Raw genomic sequence first — 12,247 nt, 5'->3', positions numbered from 1 at the left:
ACTGTGACCATCCCTTTCCTTCTCTAAGCTTCCTTGTTTGCGAGTAGCCTGTCACCGTAGTAGCCTGTCTATCTCTGTAGGTTGACGCAGTTGGAAGAAGAAGCGGGATCTATCTATTAATTCATGATGGAATATAATATAGATGATGACATTTTCATTTTCCATCAAATCAACAATATAATTGTTTGTGATATGCTATATCAAATATCACATGTGCCTAACCAGGATGAGTTCATGTGCCTGGGAGTGATGAGCTTGAACTTGATTTTGACAGTAAATTCTGATTTAGTTTTAGTCATAGTCTTTTGAATACAATTGAATTTAGTTTTGGTAGTTTTCATCTGAAATGTTTTAGTGTTAGTTTAGTTTTAGGCGACTAAATATCATACGATTTTAGTCGACTAAATCTACAGTTGACTAAAATGTATTTTGGCGTTATATTAACATATTTTTAGTTGACAAAATCAACACTGGATGGTCTGACTCTGCATGCATTGTAATCATTGCTCTCAGGGACACATTACAAACAATGGGTACTCTCTGACAACGGGTATAACGGGTATTGAACAGCTGGTTTCACCTTTGTCTCTCTTCATGCATATATGCCAGGTGTTAAAGGCCTGGTGCTTGTGGCTGATCAGACGCTTTAGGAACTTAATTCCATTGACTGGTCTGAGCTTCGAATCTGCATTAGACTTTGAAAGGAAGTGTGGACCCCTCCTCCAAGGAATGGGTGTGCTCGGCAAGTTTCTGCGAAAGTTTCGAGATATGTTATTTGGGAGTTAAATCTTAGACGACAATCATCCAACTGACCAACAGCCATCCTTAAAAAAAAAGTAAATCTTCAGACATCAAAGAAATATTAACTTTATTATATATAAGCCATCTTAATTGTTGTAGTGTAGGAGGAAATCTTCCGAAGACATATTTTAGAGTGGTGTAAACCACTCCTACGACTGGCTTTTTTGACGTGCCAATATCTGCCTGTCATAATTTCTCCCCCCTCCCTATTCCAAAGCCCCCCCAGGTACATTATATATTTAAACTATTTTCAGCAATGGTACACTTATTTTTTCAGTGGGTAGATCTTGTTGAGCTGGTCATTTTGAAAGTAGATCTCACGTCATAAATGTGTGGGCACCCCTGCTATAGACTATAGCCTCTCATATTATTAAGGAGTGAGACCATCGCAAATGCTTTTAAAATGATGAATATTTGGATAATACAAGAAGCTGGTTGAGCAATGAACCAGGATGAGTTCATGTGCCTGGGAGTGATGAGCTTGAACTTGATTTTGACAGTAAATTCTGATTTAGTTTTAGTCATAGTCTTTTGAATACAATTGAATTTAGTTTTGGTCATATTTTAGTCATCTGAAATGTTTTAGTGTATAGTTTTAGGCGACTAAATATCATACGATTTTAGTCGACTAAATCTACAGTTGACTAAAATGTATTTTGGCAGGCCTTGCTGATTAAACTTGGTTGCATTGCTGAAAATAGCCGATCTACAAGCTCACAACGCTTCGCAGCGCAACACGTGAGCTTATAGATCTGCTATTTCCTTGTGAGCTTGTAGATCGCCTATTTTCACCAAGCATAAAATTAATTGTCTTTTAGTTCCGCTGGATCTCTTCTCCACTAGTCTCCCCCTAACATTTTAGTATAGTTTGTATTATTGACGAAATTGTCAATATAGTTTTAGTTTTAGTCATCAACTCATCATAGCTTGGTTTTTTCTTCAGTGAAAAACGTTATATTAACATATTTTTAGTTGACTAAATCAACACTGGATGGTCTGACTCTGCACGCATTGTAATCATTGCTCTCAGGGACACATTCAGACCGTTACAAACAATGGGTACTCTCTGACAACGGGTATAACGGGTATTGAACAGCTGGTTTCACCTTTGTCTCTCTTCATGCATATATGCCAGGTGTTAAAGGCCTGGTGCTTGTGGCTGATCAGACGCTTTAGGAACTTAATTCCATTGACTGGTCTGAGCTTCGAATCTGCATTAGACTTTGAAAGGAAGTGTGGACCCCTCCTCCAAGGAATGGGTGTGCTCGGCAAGTTTCTGTGAAAGTTTCGAGATATGTTATTTGGGAGTTAAATCTTAGACGACAATCATCCAACTGACCAACAGCCATCCTTAAAAAAAAAGTAAATCTTCAGACATCAAAGAAATATTAACTTTATTATATATAAGCCATCTTAATTGTTGTAGTGTAGGAGGAAATCTTCCGAAGACATATTTTTGAGTGGTGTAAACCACTCCTACGACTGGCTTTGTTAGTTTACGTGTCTGTCTGTCTGTCTGTGCTCAAAAAATGAGCATGGTTGCTATGGTCACCCAGTTCACCCGGGTGTGATTTCATTACGTCAGACATTACGTCAGATCAGAGCTGATCAGGCTAGATAGATAGATAGATTTTATTTCGGTCCGTACAGGAAAAATCACACCCGTGTGAACTGAGTGGTGTAAGGTTTTATATAGCATGATCAGCTGTGGTCTGACGTAATGTCTGACGTAATGAAATAAGGTAAGGTATTATGTAGCCTGATCAGCTCTGATCTGACGTAATGAAATCACACCCGGATGTGATTTCACAACTGGCTTTTTCTGCGCAGAGAAAATGACCACGGTTGCTACGGTCATCCAGTTCACCCGGGTGTGATTTAATTACGTCAGAAATTATTTTGAACATAGCAACCATGGTCATTTTTTTATGCACACAAAAGCCAGTTGTAGGAGTGGTTTTCACCACTCAAAAAAATGATTACATACAGACGTACATACATTAATATCCACTAATCACTAGTGGTACCGAAAAGGTGAAGGCAGAAGCCGAAGCTTATTGCGCCTACCCTTTATGAACATAACTCAAATTACACTAATCAGAGAATGTTGTCAGACATGGATTTCATTAAAGAGAAAAAAAAACAACTATAAGGTTCTGGCCATTGATTGTGAGAAATCTAAGAAATCTAAGCCAGGCTTAGATATGGCCTATATTATGAAAAAACAAAAAAAACAAAAAAAAACAAACAAACAAATGTTTTTAAATAGGAAGAACAAAACAAAAAACAAAGACAAAGATACCCAACAAAGGTTTAACTAAACATTTGATTTTGGGTGAAATCACAGGGGTTAATCACAATGGAACCTGCATATATGCCAGGTGTTAAAGGCCTGGTGCTTGTGGCTGATCAGACGCTTTAGGAACTTAATTCCATTGACTGGTCTGAGCTTCGAATCTGCATTAGACTCTGAAAGGAAGTGTGGACCCCTCCTCCAAGGAATGGGTGTGCTCGGCAAGTTTCTGCGAAAGTTTCGAGATATGTTATTTGGGAGTTAAATCTTAGACGACAATCATCCAACTGACCAACAGCCATCCTTAAAAAAAAAGTAAATCTTTAGACATCAAAGAAATATTAACTTTATTATATATAAGCCATCTTAATTGTTGTAGTGTAGGAGGAAATCTTCCGAAGACATATTTTTGAGTGGTGTAAACCACTCCTACGACTGGCTTTGTTAGTTTACGTGTCTGTCTGTCTGTGCTCAAAAAATGAGCATGGTTGCTACGGTCACCCAGTTCACCCGGGTGTGATTTCATTACGTCAGACATTACGTCAGATCAGAGCTGATCAGGCTATATAATACCTTACACCACTCAGTTCACACGGGTGTGATTTTTTCATATTAAAAGCATGTTATTTTCATATACTATTTTTTTGGAACAAACCATTACAATTGATATCCAGCTTCCTTTGGGCTTGACATTTAACATTAAGCTGCAGTCTGTGTAGACATATACAGTAGATGTGCAGTATGATACTTCTCCTCTATACTATAGACTATAGCCTCTCATATTATTAAGGAGTGAGACCATCGCAAATGCTTTTAAAATGATGAATATTTGGATAATACAAGAAGCTGGTTGAGCAATGAGCATGTTCCATGTTGTATATCTGAGCTGCCGCATTTAAGATAAAAGCACAGCTTCTCAAAGTTCAATCCAGTGAAGGAGGACCGCCATTCATGCAGTCTTAAAACAGTCCTCTTCAAAAGCCTGTTTTGGTATCTGACTCAGCTTTTTTGAGAATCAAGGTCTCTCTTTAGGCTCTCTTTAACTCCTCAGCAGTGTGCCAGCAAATGTAGTCCAGGCTGCTTACTCAAGTTTGTTTTTCATAGGCTAACATAAGCAGATTACTTTAACAGCACAGGGATGTTGTGAGGCCTTCAAAAACTTCACTGAAGCCAGCTTCAATTTCAATTCCAAGCCGCAAGTCAATAAAAGCCTAAACAAACAGTTAATAATATGCTCTACTTTCTTAAAGAATTATACTTAATATAATATATAGTAAATATAACATTTATTATATTAAATCATCATACTAATAGTGCTTTTATACAGCTATGTTAACATTAAGTTAGTTAAATTAGATTACACTAACCTAATTTCACCATGTGAAGTGAAAAGGGCATCTTTGCTTTGAATCTTTAATCCAAATCTCCACATGAGATTTCTGAGAACTCCAGCAACGTTGAGAGCAAGCTCTCAGTGACACAGAACTTAATTGGCAGCGTTATTAAATATGTCAGATGTCCTACTGACAATAGAACAAGATTCTTCAGTAAGCATTTATAGCTCTATATCCGGGATTCCAAGGCAGACGCGAAGCACCACTGTGCAGCAGAGAGGTAAGGGAAACTGTCCGACTCTGGACGAGAGTGTATTTCTGATGATTTACCAGAAGGGGAGCTGGGCTGGGTCAGGAAGTCCCTCACCTGGCGTGGCAAAGAGTGAACCAGCCAGTCTTCAACCAACAGGCCACTTCCATGCAAGCCTGGACAGCAGCTGAGCTCCGCTGGTAGCTCCTCCAGGCTGTTGCAACGTAGGTCCAGCTGAGACAGGTGGCTCAAAGCACCAATCCCGGGAGGTAGAGATCCCAGGGAGTTGTGTGCCACATTCAGGCTGCGCAGCTCTAAGCAGCCACTGAAGAGCTCTGGGGGAAGATTGTCCAGCCTGTTCCTGCTGACGTCCAGCTCTGTGAGCATTTGCAATGCCTTCACCTCGGCTGGCAGCACTTGCAGCAGATTGCCGGCCAGTAGGAGCCTGCGAAGGTGGTGGAGACTGAAGAGAGCGGAGGGCAGGTTCTGGAGCTGGTTGTCGGCCAGATCTAAGAATTCCAGGGACCGCAGTACCCCAACGCTGGCAGGCAGGGCCAGCACATGGTTGTAGGCAAGCCTGAGGCATGAAAGACGGCGGAGATGAGCCAGGCTCAGCAGCTCCTCCAGAGTTCTCAAGTTATTGTGCTGCAGATCAAGCGTGCGTAGGTTCGTGAGAGCCAGCAGGGCAGAGGGAAGACGCTCCAGTTGGCAGCCCTGTAGCTGCAGCTCTGTCAGGCTGGTCATGCGTCTCAGCCCCGTCAACACCAGCAGCCTGGTGCCCTCGTTGTGGATCTCCAACCTCACAAGGCTGCCTGTCACCTCACACAGTTCTCCAGGGACCCGCTGCAACATTCCCCGAAGTACCAGCACACGGAGGTGGCGAAGGTGGCGGAGGCTCCCCAGCGCCCAGCTACGGCCCACCCCACCCTCGTAGCCAAGGCGGCCAGTCAGGTGGAGCTCATGTAATGCACGGAGGGAGTAGACCCAGCCGGGGATCTCTGCGGCCTGGGTGAAGGTCAGATGGAGGACCTCTAGGCGCTCCTGGAGGAATCTAAGGGCACCACCTGGTTCCACAGCTGCACTGCAGTGGTAAAGATGAAGCTCCCTGTTGGAATGACATGGCATGAATCTTACAGTACATTGGTAAAGGGAAGTTTCAATGTAAAATTCACAATAGAGGGTATGCGCATGCATGAAGTGAATGGAAAATCGAGTGGCAAATCGAGTGGCAAAGTGACAGGCAAAGTGAGTTTAACATTGTTTAATGCAATTAGATATGACTTTTCTGTTTGTTTGGGCTGTCAAGGCCAGAAAGTAGTTTTTAGCCACTCAGTAGCAAGGGGGCAGGCAGACTTTCCAACGTTGAAGCTCTGGGTCCTAGTGGTAGGAGGAGGGACTACAGGCGGACCCGTGGATTCATGACCGGGAAACCCCGTGCAGCTGGGCTTTAACGTTGAGCGCTCGGTTGCCCTACGTCACTCAGGACCTCAAAGTTGAGGTCCTGGGAGGGACTTCCGGCAGTCTTCCGGGTGCTTCAAAACGCCACTGAGCAACTTCCACTGACATGAATAGCTGGGGGGGCGGAGCTTCGCGCCAGTTCAGTCTCTATTATATATATACTCTATGCTCAGTAGGCATTCCTGCATAACTTCCTGGTTTGATGATGATGTCACACGCATACACCCTCTATATGATCGGGCAAAACTGGCAACCCCTAATTAAGTTGTTGTTTAATTTCAGCAATGAAAAATAATGACAGATAATCATCAGAAAGAAAATAATCAACTATTTCCTCCTCTGCAGACATTATAAGGTCAAATTGGTCTGAACCGACTCACCTGAGTGAGGTCATGTTGGCGACCTGTGCGGTGAGTTTGGCGTCGGCGATGAGCTCAAGTTTGAGGACGTGCAGCTGGCTGAGGGTGTAGAGGGCTGGGGGGAGGCGAGGCAGAGCGACCAGCTGGAGCCTGCACAGGCCCTCTGCATCCACGCTGGTCATGGAACGCAACCTCTCCACTCCGAAGCGCCTCTCCAGGTTCTCCTCCAGCAGTCTGGTCTCGCTGACGGGGGACAGAAAGACAGACAAACGCTGTGCCAGGAGAGGGTCGTACTGGTCGGCCATGTGCGAGAGGAAGGCCAGGTCGTTGCTGAGGTCGGGTACGTCTCCCAGGGAGCACGGTTCTTTCAGCGCATGAAAGGAATACTGTCGTAGAGAACTGAGCGGGGCACACAAACAACACAACTATGATATCATGCTGATCGTGTCATAATGTCATATTCTGTACACATGTTAGATACAAATATGCACATACACCACACAGCCATTATTATGCTTTAACTACTTAGTTTGAACTTGGCTTCCCCGTTTTTAGACATGTTATTATTATAGACGAAAATAAAACAAACTGCCAAGAAATAGCAAAACATTGCAAAAATAGATGTACTACAAAAAGTGCTCCTCGGAGCATAGGTCTTGAAAACGGTGCCATTTCTTCCTAGGACTTTTATTGACAAAAATGTTTTTAGCAAAAATGGACCTGCTGGTGGCACTATAACAGGCCAATGTGAAAAGGGTGGCATTTTGTCCTCGGCCTAGGCCCTAGTGGGAATGTGCTTGCAAAATCGGAAATCGCACGTGGCGTTCATGATTTTGGGCATTATGTTGAAAACGGACCAATCCTGCAAACTTTAAAAGGTTTCGGACAAAATCTGAAGGAGTAATATCAAACAATTTGTTTTACAAAAGTAGGTCACCTGTTATGCCACCATGAGGCTGATAAAAAAAATCAAGTGGCATTTCTTCCTCAGCCTAGTTGGAATGTGCGCACAAAATTTCACGGAAATTGCATGCTGCGTTCATGATGAAGGTATTTTGTTCAAAACTGACTAATACCTGCAAATTTTGGAAGCCAATTTTAGCCAATCAGAATGGAATATGAAAAATCTGACAGATTAGTCTTGATCACATGACTATGAAACTGTGTACCGATTTGCGTGATGTGTGGAAAACATCTGTAGGAGTAATATCAAAAAATGTGTTTGGCAAAAGTCTGCCTCCTGGTGGCGCTATAACAGGCCGATCTGAAAAATTCAGCACAGAGGTTCTGCTCTAGTGCCCAGGGAGTGTGCTTGTACAGTTTCGCTGTGATCGGGCCAACGGTGCCGGAGATTAGCTGTTCACAGACAAACAGACACACAGATGAATTACCGGTACTATACTACCAAAATATATTAACAACTTGAACCCTAGCGCCTGCTATTTCTGGTGACGAGATTTGGTGTAGAGTGGAAAAGAATAGCAGGCATAGAGACTCAGGGGACTCCGTATGGTTTAAAGTGGTAATGCATGTACTGTAAATGGACATACTGTACACTGGGCTCTAACCTGTGCAGAATCCAGCTAAGCGTGTAAATGTCTAACAGACCATACAATCCCACCAGAGTCAAGTATGTGACCAGAAGCTTGTGCAGAAGTGAAGCCAGGGCGTGGGTGCACTCAAAGGTGGCGTATCCCAGGAGGGCATGCTCCTCTGGGTAACAAGTGTGATGGAAGGACACAGAGTCCAGCAGAGGCGTGCTGTAGCCCAGTATCAGTGTCACCATGAGCAACTTGAATATAGTCTGAGCCAGGTACACCTGAACGGAGAGAGTCAGGCAAAACATTTCACACATATCATTCAGGCAAATTATGTATAATTTATAATAATCTACCAGTCATTAACCCTAACCCTAGATTGACAGATTACTTTATGATGCAGGTGGAAAATGCACGATTATTACAACAAACCTTTCATGAAGCTTCAAAACATTTGCTTCATTGTGATGAACAACCAAATAACAGTTTACTTTAGTTTAGTTTAGTGGACAACATTTGTTTTTTGACAAATCTGTAGGGTACAGATGGAGAGTATGTTGATACAGTATTACTAATACAACTGCGGTGGTTGTAGTTGGTGTACTTGCTCTTCTATTGAGAAATCTATATCCTCTGCTGATTGACAATAAAAAGTGGTATTGCATTGCAAGGTCAAAACTAAAATGTATCTGCCCTTACAAGGTTTCTATATTAGCTCAACAGGTAGAAATGTAGGCGCTCGCACAGGGAACCCGGGTTCGAGTCCCGAGTAGGGCATGGAAGTTAGGGAATGCTGCTAAAAAACATTTGCTTCAAGCCCATTTTTATAAAAGACGATTATGAATGACCTCCGGGTGACCTCTCACCTTGTAAATGACATCAGAGCTTTCACAGTGGGCGCGGAACCTCCTAACCCTCTCGAACAGCGCCCTGGCCTGCTCTCCGTCACTCTTATCCAGGCTAACAACCCGCCTGGGGCCCCCGGGAGCCATTTGAAGGCACTTGGATGGATTAAGGTGTGGGACCTGTGGGGCTGAGTTCACCGATGACAGAGACGGGTTCCGAGAGAGCGTTAAGGGGCAAGGTGAAGGAGGGCCGGTGGTGGATGCTGATCTCTTCAAAAGAGGACTGTCAGTGCCCGAGTCCCAGCTGGACTGTCGGTTACGTGGCACCCAGGGTGACGATGGCGTCGGAGGATGTGCAGATTGAAGTGTCGCCATCTCCTCCGCCTTGTCCTCTACTTCTTCCTCTCCGTCTTTCTTGGCATGCATGTTCTCCTGCTGGGCAGCGTGGGACAGGGCGCGGGACGTCCACGGCGACTCACAGCACTTAGCTAAAATAGCCAGGAAGTGTTCGATGCGGGCAGACGTGAGAGGGAAGTGGAACCAGAAGGAGCCGCTGGCTAGAAGCAGCAGGGACTGCAGCATGGCCATGTAGGGGAAAAAACGAGAGTACCAGGGCAAAGCCTCGTGATAGCACACCTAGAGAGACAGATGTTTAAAACACAAACAAACAAACAAACAAACAAACAAACAAACAAACAAACAAACAAACAATCAATCAATTGTGGTCTGGTCTTTACCACTTAAGCCCTATTTTATACTTTGTTGTACAGTGTTGCACGAAAATTGCCAAACTACAAGCTGAATGCCCAAAATATGAATGCCAGTTTGAAAGTGGTTGAAACCTGTTCTGTATTGTTCAACCACTACTTTGATGCCAGCGGCATCAGAGCCAAAACACTGGCCTCTCTATCCACAAGATGATCACCCAGAATGCTTGAGCCAAGCACGCGCACGCACGCACGCACGCACGCACGCACGCACGCACGCACGCACGCACGCACACACACACACACACACACACACACACACACACACACAGTACCTGGCTGATGTATATGTACTGTTGATAGACTAGATGAGTACGTCTACCCTGGGCTGGAGGATGTGGGCTGTGGCTACCGACGTGAGGGGGTTCACGAGAGGAAACCTTTGCAGATGGATTGGAGTTTGGGGTTTGTTTCTCAGTGGACAAACTGTGGTTTGTGGCTGCAGTGGGGGTGGTGGGAGGGTCCAGTAGGGGGAGACAGACCACTCTGTCCCTGGACAGCAGAACTGTACCAGACAGAACGGACACCATCAGCATCAGAACCACCAGATAGTCCATGAACACCTCCCACCAGGGCTTCAACAGCTTGGAACTGCTCTGACGTTCATTCAGAGAGGCCAGCTCTGACAGGGAAAACATGATGGTTGGCTTTCTTTTCCTTCAGGTCCTGTAAGACAGCACATGTGAGATGTGAACCAATGTAATAGGCAGAAATGTCCAAAGAGAGAGAGGGGAAAAAAATCAAGTGTCAAGTGAGGGTGCTTAAAGCAAACATTAATAGTCCACAAGTGGGGTCCTTTTTCTCCTGAAAGCCAGACGCTGGAGGGACTAGCACCCCTCAAAAAGAGAAAATAGCAGATGTACAAGCTCACAAATTGTAGGCTATTTTCAGTATATTTTGCACTATTTTTGCATGACCAGCAAGTAAAATTGGCTTAAGTGGTGTAAAGGTCGGAGGAATAGGTCCTTTCATTTTTCAGGGGCGCTAGCCCCTCCTATATACAGCTTTTGTCCCCACACGACTCATATTTGCCATTGACAATGAAAGGAGAAATTAGGTCATATGTGCCTCAAATATGACTTAATATGTGGCAACTAGGGATGTGCCGATGAGACATTTTGGCCGATATCGATACCCGATATAATTAATTGCTGTTATGGCCGATAACCAATATTACCGATGTCGATATGATCTCATTCTGCATTGAAAAATTATAATTATTTTGTCCATTCTGAAAAATACATGTAACAGCAGGCTTAGGCAAGTCAGATTTAAGTCATATTTAATATTGTGAGCTTGTAGATCTGTTCAAGATGTTACTTTGGGCTTGTTTATCTGTAAAGACAGACTGATTAATCGGACAGATGCCAATTAATCTAAAAACAACTAGAATCGGCTGATACCGATGTGATTATAATCTCCCATCACTAGTGACAACACAAACATTAAATGCCATTGACAATGAAGGGTCATATGTAGAGGAGAAAATCGCCTAACCAATCACATACATTCAGTTGTTCATGAGATGATGTATGATGATGTATATATATAATATATAGAGCGCCCCTCACTTCACACGGGTGTGATTTTTAATAACCCACAAAGGAATAAACAGCCGCAGTAACAGAATTGCAGGGAAGTAACAAATTAGGCTTAAGGGTAGCAGAATGATGCTATGAAATTGCAAAATATGTTGAATCAATAACACATACAAATGCTGCAGGGAGGGAACTGCCATATAGGCAGGCAAGCAAAGACTTGAAGGTGTCACTTGTAACTTAAAGAGTAGGCCTATTCCTTAAACAAGAATGTCTGTCTTCTTACTTTAAACTTCATGTGATGTTCTTTTGAAGAACTTTGAATCAAATATTCTTGACAGTAAATAAGTTTGTTATGTTCTGTAGGACATTGCCTGTTTTGTTGTGTCACAATTTGGGATAATATATAGGATAAAATCTAAAATAATGTTAGCCATTTACTGGAGCCTGTTAAAAGATTACAGTATGGCCTATTTGAGTGAAGCCTCATGACACAGCTAGTATAGCCTATTACTTGTCAAATCAATATACAAGCATTGTCACACCATTAATTAATCAAATTCTGGTTTTATGGATTACAAATCACACCCATGCGAAGTGAGGGGCGCTCATCATACATCAATTATCTCATTCTGGCCAATCAGCAATCACAATTTGCGTCCTCACTGGTCCTCACTTGTATCTTCAATGTTTGTGTTTACACAGACCCTCAGTTGGACATAGGAGGGGGCCGGGGCTAGCGCCCCTCAAAAATAATTAAAAAGTTGGCTACGAAAGAAATAAACATTCCTTCAAAACAATGTTAATGACTAAAGAATAGCTTAAGATATTGTAATTGTTAGTGTTAATTGAACGCAGCAGAGCTATGAGTTCATTAAACAGGTGGTATAAAGGGTCTCATTAAAATGTTCTGTTTTCTGTTCTGTTCTTTTTAAAGCCAATTGGGGGAAGAAAATCAACCTACCTGGAACAATTATTGTCAGCTGCTGTTTATTCCACCCTCAAATTCTCTCTTCTCAAATTCTCTTTCTTTCTGAAAATGTTGTAATAAAACATCAATGCAA

At 43.1% G+C, this 12,247-nt stretch overlaps 1 protein-coding gene across 1 annotated transcript; it reads right to left on the bottom strand.

The window, feature by feature from the left end:
- Positions 1–4,657: 4,657 nt before the first annotated feature.
- LOC306936538 (volume-regulated anion channel subunit LRRC8D) lies at positions 4,658–10,283 on the bottom strand (the record flags this gene model as incomplete). The annotated part of the gene is made up of 5 exons (XM_079520094.1): positions 4,658–5,783; positions 6,517–6,894; positions 8,064–8,314; positions 8,900–9,514; positions 9,921–10,283. 5 exons carry the CDS (start codon positions 10,281–10,283, stop codon positions 4,658–4,660), a joined length of 2,733 nt encoding a protein of 910 aa, XP_079376220.1.
- Positions 10,284–12,247: the final 1,964 nt, after the last annotated feature.

The sequence above is a fragment of the Electrona antarctica genome (genome assembly GCF_951216825.1).
Source record: "Electrona antarctica genome assembly, chromosome: 14".
Classification (NCBI taxonomy): domain Eukaryota; kingdom Metazoa; phylum Chordata; class Actinopteri; order Myctophiformes; family Myctophidae; genus Electrona; species Electrona antarctica.
Note: the sequence above shows the minus strand (reverse complement) of the source record. Positions and strands in the feature narration are given on the sequence as shown.